This window comes from Trichosurus vulpecula, chromosome 6 (genome assembly GCF_011100635.1).
Source record: "Trichosurus vulpecula isolate mTriVul1 chromosome 6, mTriVul1.pri, whole genome shotgun sequence".
Classification (NCBI taxonomy): Eukaryota; Metazoa; Chordata; class Mammalia; order Diprotodontia; family Phalangeridae; genus Trichosurus; species Trichosurus vulpecula.
Window position 1 is genome coordinate 70,436,696 of NC_050578.1, and position 9,862 is coordinate 70,446,557.

At 39.8% G+C, this 9,862-nt stretch overlaps 1 protein-coding gene across 1 annotated transcript in view; it reads right to left on the minus strand.

Moving 5' to 3' along the window:
• The window catches only part of HELQ (helicase, POLQ like), a 44,103-nt gene extending 34,275 nt beyond the window's left edge, over nt 1-9,828 (minus strand). The window contains exons 1-2 of the mRNA XM_036764925.1: nt 9,504-9,828; nt 3,525-4,236 (exon numbers count right to left, since the gene is read on the minus strand). Coding sequence (XP_036620820.1) covers nt 3,525-4,236; nt 9,504-9,671 — 880 coding nt within the window. The 5' untranslated portion in view covers nt 9,672-9,828. The remainder of the gene's footprint in view (nt 1-3,524; nt 4,237-9,503) is intronic.
• Between the last annotated feature and the right edge of the window lie 34 nt (nt 9,829-9,862).

Consider the following 9,862-nt stretch of genomic DNA (forward strand, 5'->3'; position numbering starts at 1 on the left):
CTACCCAGCAAAACTGAGTATCATGCTCCAAAGCAAACTATGGATTTTCAATAAAACAGAGGACTTTCAAGCTTTCTCAGTGAAAAGGGCAGAGCTGAATAGAAAATATGACTTTCAAACATAAGAATCAAGAGAAGCATGAAAAAGTAATCAAGAAAGAGAAATCATAAGGGACTTACTAAAGTTGAATTGTTTTGTTTACATTCCTACATGGAAAGATGATATGTGTAATTCATGAGACCTCAGTATTAGGGTAGTTGAAGGGAATATGTGTGTGTGTGTGTGTGTGTGTGTGTGTGTGTATATATATATATATATATATATAGAGAGAGAGAGAGAGAGAGAGAGAGAGAGAGAGAGAGAGGGCACAGGGTGAGTTGAATATGAAGGGATGATATCTAAAAAAAATCAAATTAAGGGATGAGAGAGGAATATATTGAGAGAGGGAGAAAGGGAGAGATAGAATGGGGTAAATTATCTCACATAAAATGGCAAGAAAAAGCAGTTTTGTTGGGAGGGAAGAGAGGGCAGGTGAAGGGGAATGAGTGAATCTTGCTCTCATCGGATTTGACCTGAGGAGGGAAAAACATACACACTCAGTTGGGTATGTTACTCCACATGAAAGAAGGAGGAAGGGTTTGATAAAAAAGGGAGGACGATAGAAGGAAGGGCAGATAAGGGGAGGAGGTAATCAAAAGCAAACACTTTCAAAAAGGGACAGGGTCAAGGGAGAAAACTGAACAAAGGGGGATAGGACAGGAAGGAGCAAAATATAGTTAGTCTTTCACAACATGAGTATTGTAGAAGGGTTTTGCATAATGATACGCATGTGGCCTATGTTGAATTGCTTGCCTTCTTAGGGAGGGTAGGTGGGGAGGTAAGAGGGGAGAGAATTTGGAACTCAAAGTTTTAAAAGCAGATGTTCATTAAAAAAAAGTTTTTGCATGCAATTAGGAAATAAGATATACAGGTGATGGGGCATAAAAATCTATCTTGCCCTACAAGAAAGTAAGGGAAAAGGGGATGGGGGGAGTGGGGTGACAGAAGAGAGGGCTGACTAGGGAACCAAGCAATCATAATATATGTCATCTTGGAGTGGAGGGAGGGTAGAAATGGGGAGAAAGTTTGTAATTCAAACTCTTGTGAAAATTAATGCTGAAAACTAAAAATATTAAATAAATAAATAACAAGGGAAAAAACCAGAAAACAACAAACAAAAAAAAAGAAATTCATGAAGGGAAGTCAAAAAGGAAATTGATTCAAGTTTATGAGACAAAGTACCATTCATTCCCAAGTAGACTAAATAGTAACAACAATAATTGTAACAACTTTTACACAGCACTTAAGATGAGCACAGCACTTCATGTATGTCATCTCCTTTGATCCCTACAGCAATTCTGGGAGGAAGATACTGTTATTATTCTCATTTTATAGAAGAGTGAACTGAGGCACACAAAGGTTAAGTGACTTGCCCAGGGTCACACATCCAAAATGTCTGAGGCAGGATTCAAACTTGGGTCTTCCTGACTCAAAGTCCAGTGCTTTATGCACTGTGACAGCTACCAAAGGATATAAACAGGGAGTTTTCAAAAGAAGAAATCTAATCTATCAATAACTATTAAAAATGTTCTAGATCATTATTAATTAGAGAAATGTAAAGCAAATCTATGGTTCTAACTCACACCCATCCAACTGACAAAGATGACAAAAAAGGAAAATGACAAATGCCAGCTTGTCTGTGGGGAAACAAACACATTAGTGAGCTGCTGAAGGAGCTATGAATTTGTCCACCCAGTCTCTAAAAGAACTTCATCCAAAATACTGCTAAAATGTTGGATACCCTTTGACCCAGCTAACACATGCTAGGTCTATACCCCACAAGATAAAATGAAGAGTAAAAAAGTGACCCATATGTGCAAAAAAGCTGAAGACAGCTCTTTTCACAGCAGCCCCCAAATTGGAAACTTCCTATTGGGGTAGTTAAACAAATTATGGTATATGAATAATGCAATAGTACTGTGCTTTGGGAAATGACTGTGAAGACCTCTAGGAACTCAGAGTGAAATGGAAAGAACTAGGAGAACCATTTTTACAGTAAGAATCACATTACAGAGATGGGCAACTTTGAAATACTTTGGAATTCTGATCAATTCCCTATGGAGTCTAAAATACTTAAGATGAAACACTCCACTCACCTTTTGCCCTAGAGATGATGAACTTAAAAATGTAATAAGATATATCCATTTTGGGGCATACGTGACCAATATGTGACCACACTGTATTGCTGGATGGTGCATATTTATACTGAGGATTTTATTCAGGTTATGTTGTTATTGTTCAATTGCGGGGAAGGGATAGATTATAAATGAATGTAAAATAATTTAAAAATAAAATGGCCCATTTCAAAGTTTTAAGAAAGTAATTCAGTCTTCCCTTCTGAGAAAATTCTAGCACATATTTTTGACAAAGTAGAACACATAGCAATCATACATGTGTATATTTATAAGCATAGCTAACTAATACACTTCTACTATAATTAAAACCACTACAAGGAAAAGGTAAGTGTTAGTAATATAGTTGTTACATAGGTCACCTTTATCTTTAAAAAAAAAAAATTATCCTACGTGCATCACATATGGCCATCAATATATGGGCCACTTACTAACATCAGTAACTTAAAGGCAGAGGAGGGGCAGAAGATCAAACTGGCAGCCAATGAGCTCCACCTATTGCATGACCTCCTCAGCCTGGCCCAAAAGGTAAATGACATGGTAATCCCTGACAATCGAGCTATGGAGAAGAGGGGGAGATAATGGATGAAAAGAAAGGGACCAGACCAGGGACCTCTCTGCTATAAGACTCCATGATGTTTAGGAAGCCTCCCTTAGCAATGACCTTCCTCACTTTACAGTCTCAGAGAGTTCAGGGGATAAGACTCACACAAATTGAATAGAAAACTATACAAAACCACATGTAATTAACTGCTAAATTCTATGGTACCTCTTATGAATGATATAACGGTTCTAAAGAAAGGAAAAATCAATGTAGGTTGCTCAAGGAACCAACAATGGATGGCAAATGTATATTATTTAGTAAAAGAAGAGTAAAGTGGATTTAAGAACTACAAAAATTTAAATACCACTAAAGGGAAATGGCATCATATTCTGAGTAGAGGGCTAGTCCTGGAGTCAGTCAGACCTGCCTTTGTCACATACTATTTGTGTCAATATGGCCAATGATTTAACTACTCAATGCCATCGAGCAAGTTTCTAAGACTATGATGACCAATGAGCTTCTGATGTACATTGGAGAGTTGCCCTACAGAGGTTTTCTACGTAGATGACATCACAGACCTAGTCTTATTCCTCGAACTCCTTAAAAAAAAAAGTAGAAGTGAAGGAAGGGGGAAACGAAGGGCAACTAAGCAATATTACCAATAATGGCTAATGAATTATTTTGCTTGATTATGATTATTTGTCATAAACATGTCTCCATCATAGTTACTAGGAAAACAATGGGCTTACCATATAACTGTTTAATCCCCTTGTATTGCACAAACAAGTCTCTAACTTTGCTGGGTAATGAATAAAATGGACCTAGGTCATCAGAAGAAGATTCCATTGTTTTCTTAGCAACATTAATCTCTTCAGATAGGATAGCTTCTTTCAGCTGCTCCCTCTTAGAAAATTTGGGTGTCTGGGCTTTGGCATTTCCTGTCATGGCACTTTTCAAACAATCTTTAAGGCTTCTTCTCCTGCTTATATCAGATTCTAGGCTCTTAGGAGACAATTTTTTCTTTTCCTGGGGCTGTTCCACAGGTGTTTCTTTCAAAGTCTGGTGTGAAGGGAGGGGGTAACTTTCTTTAGCAGATGGGTTATTCAAATCACTGGTAGAGTCCTTCGTTTTTTCAAAATATAAAGCCTGTGAGCATGGTACATCATGTAAAAGGTCATCTCCAGGTTCGATGGTCACATTTTCTTGTACACTTGAAGTCTTTGGGGAATAGCAGTAATCCTGAGATTTAACTTCAGGCAAGTTACTGTCAGTTGCAATAATATTAAATTCACTGGTCTCTGTACTTTTTGAACAAAGCTTTTCAAAAGCAGGTTGTGTGGTAATTATTCCAAGCTCAGGAGACTGCATATATTTTTGTTCTAAATCATCTACTTGAGCTAAAAAAGAGTTTTCAGCAAAACTATCATAACCACCAAACATGTCCTCTTCACTGCCATCATACTGAAAAGAAAACAAAGGTATTTATCAATGTTAAAGCAACATTTACTCATACTATGTTGGCCTGGAGAAGTGGCAAACATAAAAATAAAAGTTTTTTAACTCCCCTGGAAAAAATTACTTCAGCAATATAATTATCCTGACCAGAAACATGAGGCTATCTCTCTCACAAAAGCTTAATATATAAAGTGCAACCGATTAATTTTGAAAGTTGTAAAATATGTTGAAAATTCCTTGAATACTCTTGACAAAAGATAAAGATAGTTGAGAGACTAAATTGCCACAGAAACCCAGATAATTAGATTTTGTGGAACTGTTAGTTTTTATTTAACTAGATAACATTACACTAATGCAAAAGAAAAAAAAACATATGAAAAATAAACCAAAAGTAGTAGTAAGAACAGTAAAGGCTTATTAACTTATAATAAAAATAAAATGGAAAACCAAGAAAATGAGATTTAATCTGGATAAATATCAATAAAATTACTTAGCTAATATTAGAGAAAGATAAGAGGAAAATAAGAGGAAGAACAATGCAAGCTTGTTAATGTTTTAGACCTAAATAGTTAGCTACCAACTTATTTTCCAGATAGTTAAATGGAACCCTAATCCCCAATTAGAGCAGCTCGATGGCTTAACGGATAGAGCACTGGGCCTGGAGTCAGAAAGACCTGAGTTCAAATCCAAACTCAGACACTTTCTAGTTGTCTGAGCTTGGGCAAATTACTTAATTTTTATTCGCCTTGATCTACTAGAAAAGGAAATGGTGAACCACCCCAGTATTTTGGTCAAGAAAATGTCATAATGGAATCACAAAGAATTAGACACCACCACCCTCTAATTAGATTCAAAAGCATACCCTTCTCCAGAATAAGCAATTAATTCTCTTTTTAAAAATGAGGCTTGCATTCAATAGGAGAAATCTAAGAAAAATGAAATGGAAAAATCAATGACCAGAAGTATAGTCAAATGACTTTCAATGGCCTATGTAAATCCTAACATTTCCCTATAGTCTAATTTTTTGTTGTTCAGTCATTTTAGTTGTGTCCGACTCTTCTTGACTCCATTTAGGGTTTTCTAGGTATGACTATTCAGAAACAACTAAAACGACTGAACAACAACAAACAATTATTGGAGTGGTTTGCTATTTCTTCTCCAGCTTATTTTACAGATTGGGAAACTGAGGCTAACAGTTAGGTGACTTGCCCAGGGTCTCACAGCTAGTAAGTGTCTGAGGCCAGATCTGAACTCGAGAAGGTGAGTCTTCCTGACTCTAGGCCCAGCACTCTATCCACTGTGCCACCTAGCTGCCCACAATATAATTAGATTGTATTTTTTTTTAAACTACAAAAAACAGTCTTGAATATCAATGTTGGTGACACCGAACAACCTCGGTGCTATTTTCTTGGTGTTATCAAAGCCAAGTTGTAACTATTAAGCCTGTAATACAATTTGCAAAATGGCCAGTTATTTTCAGGAAACAGACTTAAGAAACCTAGGATACATAATGCTCTGTTAACATCTGAGAAGTTCAAAATTAAATTTATGCATATTATCATCACACATGTCAAGGGAAGACAATTGAAGGATTCACGCCAAAGACTCATCACCCAGTGACCATCATGAGTGACTGGTGAGCTAGCTTTCTTCTACTTAGCTATATTACATTAATCCTCAGAAAGCAGTCTGTTGGAACACTGCTCAAAGGTTTCCCAGTAAGAACAAATTTAGACATAAGGAAATACTCTTTTATTATAGGGACATTTATATGCTGAAAGGGGCAGAAAAAGGCTATCAGTGTGTGAAGCATAGAGAAAAGCAATCTGAGAAGAAAAACAAATAGTCCTAAGAATTGAAAACGAATAGTTCTAAGTAGCTTCTCATTTAAAGTACTAAAAATACCTGAGAGAAAGCAGTTCCTTTTAGAGACAATAGTTGTGAATGATAGGAGGGAGGAAGGGAGGGAGGAAGCATTTATACAGTACCTACTATGTGCTAAGCACTTTACAAATATTAACTCATTTGAGCCTCACCACAACCCCATGAGGTAGGTGTTGTTATTATCCTCATTTTACAGTTTTGGAAACTGAGGGAAAAAAGATTTAAATTACTTGTCCAGTGTCATAGAGCTAATAAGTTTCAAAGGCCATATTTGAACTAGGCTCTCCAGGCCCAGCACTCCATTGTGCCACCAAGCTGCCTGACAGCTACAGAGGATTGTTTTCTAATAAATAATATACATAGGACATTTTAGAAGCTGAGAGTTTGTTAACTGGGAAACTCTGAATCAGAGAGTTCTTTTTGGACTATAGGACATAATGATAAGTTGTGTCCTATGTAACAGAAATGTGGATCTGGGCTCTCCTCCTAAATTAGAGATGGGTCACCACATATAAGGAAGCCCTAATCTGAAGCCCTGGGGGACATTCAAGAGTCAACAACCAAAGTTGGGGCAGGAGTGGATCAGAGAAGCCCTGAGAGAAGCTCTTTGCAGGAGAAATGCCAGAAGCTAAGGGAGCTGAAGGATTGACAGACACTGAAAGCAGGCTCTGCTGGTCTGATTAGAAGAAATTTCTGTTATTTGCAAGAGCAAATGAGAAGAAAGGAGAATCCTCTACTGTGGGTGAAGAGCTGGCTAGAAAAATAAAAAACTCTGCTTCTTCTCTAGTGCCATTTACAGTCTGAGATAGGTAATTTGGGTCATGTGCCCAAATAGTCTTGAGGGGAAAAACCCTTCAAAAGGGTACAGAGAATAAGATCTGAATAGTTTTATAAATGCCAAGATTAATTTCCACTAAAAGGCTGTCATCTGCCTCAAAAACTGAGCCAGACCTCTTCTCAAAATACTAGCAGATAGCACTAAGACAACAATAAGGATTGGCAAACAGGAGATAAAACTGTCCCAATTTCCTGACTGACATGATGGTTTACTTAGAAAATCCCAGGATAATGATGGTCACAAAATAAACACAAAATCAACAGCACATCCATATAATAACAAAATCCAAGAAGCTCATAAAATATCTATATAGATTAAATTACAAAGTGTACCTTAATGAAATAAAGAATTTAAATAACTTTTAAAATATTCTGTGTTAATGGCTGGGCTGTGCCAACAAAATAAAAATACAATACTACCAAAATTTTAATGTTATGCCAATCAAATTATCAAAGGGATATTTTGTGGCACTGTAAATAAATGGCAAAATTCATCTGGAGAAACAAAAGAGCCAAAATATCAAGGTAAGGACAAAGAAAGACTAATTCCAGATCTCAAACTATATTACGAAGTGGCAATCATCAAAGACATTTTGTACTGGGCAAAAAAAAAAAAAAGGATCCATGTAACAGATGAACAAAGAAGAATCAGAAACAGCGGAACTCAATAATCTCATGTTTAATAAATCAGAAAACATGAATTAATTAGGAAAGAATTCAGTATTTGATTTTAAGAATAAGCTCTTGGGAAAATAGAAAAGTATATTCCATCATTCTGATGGCACAATGTTTCATTATAGTAGTCTGGTAGAAATTAGGTAGAAATTAGATCAATATCTCACACAATATTGCACAATAAGTTCAGAATAGGTAAGTGGACTTAATATTAAAAATCTTAACATTAAAGAAAAGTGAAGTATATCTACCTTTCATTTCATTCAAGAATACTTAGGTGTAAAGGAGGCAGGTCTCTGCTATCTAATCCTAATTTCCAAAATATATGATAGCATGTAAAGGAATGAGGGGCTTAAGTATATTCTCACAGGTCATCACAATTCTTGGTAGAATCATAAATGAGGGGTTGGAAGGGACTTTAGGAGAGGTTTTTAACTTGAGGGCCTAGAATTTGTTATTGTTTTTATTCTGATAATTTGCCAAGAAAACTCTAAGTGGGGTCAGGAAGAGTTAGATATGGCTAAAATGACTGGAAAAAAACCAAACAAACCAAAAAAAGATAATTGGCCAACAAACATTTATTAAATACCTACTATGTGCCAGGTACTGTGCTAAGCACTAGAGATACAAAGAAAGGCTAAAAGCAGTCCCTGCCCTCAAGGAGCTCATAATCTAATTGGGGAGGAAAACATACAAATAACCATTTACAACAAGCTACACAAAGAATAAACTGGAAGGCACTAGAATTAAGAGATAAGAAAAGGCTTCCTGTCAATGTTAAGATTTTAGCTAGGGCTTGCAGGAATGCAGGAAGCAGAGATGAGGAAGGAGAGCATTCCAGGCATGAGAGATAATAGCCAGTGACTGGAGCTGGGAGATGGGATTTTGTGTGAGGAGCAGAGGCAAGTGTTACTGGATAGAAAAGTACGGTAGAGAGACTGGAGGAGCAAATTATGAAGGGTTTTGAATGCCAAACAGGATTTAATATTTTATCCTGGAAACAACAGGGATCTGCAGTTTATACAGAAGGTAAGACAGCGTGGTTAGACCTGAGCTGCAGGATGAATCGCTTTGACAGTTGAGTGGAAGATGGACCAGAGAGTGAGACTTGAGTCAGGAAATCAAGAAGCAGGCTACTGACGATGGTGCTGAGGTCCTGCACCACGTCACAGGACAGGAGGGAAGGAGAGATGCTACAAAGGTAACTCAACAGGTCCTGACAACGGACTGGACATGGAGTGAGGGACCGAGAAGCCCGTGCTTACACCTAGCAGGCAGTGAGGTCGATCCCGGGCTGAGGCTTGACGGAGCACGGTGACTCCGGTGAAGGATAGTTCACCAAAGGGTCCAGATGGGGAGAGAGAGGCTGCCTCTAACTCAGGGGAGCGGGGAGAGGAGAGAAGGGTTGGGGGTTACGGTGTGCACGAGGAACAGGTTTAGGGGTGCACGCATGGAGGGGACCTTGCGGCGGCTGAGCTCGGGGAGGGGAGGTTCAGATGCCCTGCGCCCGTGTCTGGGCGCTCCGGCCTTCCGCTGTCCGAGCTCAGTCGGTGCTAGTTCACCTCCGTGGCCGTCTTGGCGTGTGGCCAGGACAGGTGGAAGAGTGGGGTGTGAAATGAGTAAACTGAGGCAGCGTGGGGCAGGGGGTGGGTGTGCTGGGAAGCGTGGAAGCGTGTTTAGGTCCCAGAGCAAGGGCCGGAGGCGGGAAAGCAGCGGCAGGTGTGGCCGGAGCGAGGCCCAGAGAGGAACAAGTGACCGACGGTGAGGGCAGAGGGAGGGCCGAGACGTGACCTGCGTCTCCTGGACCAGAACTTCTCCGGGACCACGTGAGGAGACCCCCAGGGGGCCTTGGCCTCCCGCGTCCCGGGGGTCCCTACCTCAGAGGGTTGCGGGCTCCAGCTCCGCCGCCGTCGCCGCCTCCCCTCGCTCCCCTCCGGCTCCTCGCCCCGCTCCAGCGGGCCAGCGGCGGCCACTTCCCCCAAGCTGCGGCGGCTCCTCTTGCGAGTAGATACCCGCCTGCGAATGCCGGAGCTTGGGCCCTCCATGGCTCGGGGGCTCCGGGACTAGAGCCAGGTTCGGCTTGGCTACCAGGCTGGGGAGGGAAGGGTCGGGACTCATGCCCTGGAATCCGAACACGGCACACAAGTTCAGGGGCCGTGGAGCCCGGGCATGCTCTGAAACCACACCCCGCCCCTTGCCTTCATTGGAGGGAAAAAATGTTCGGCACATGTGCAGT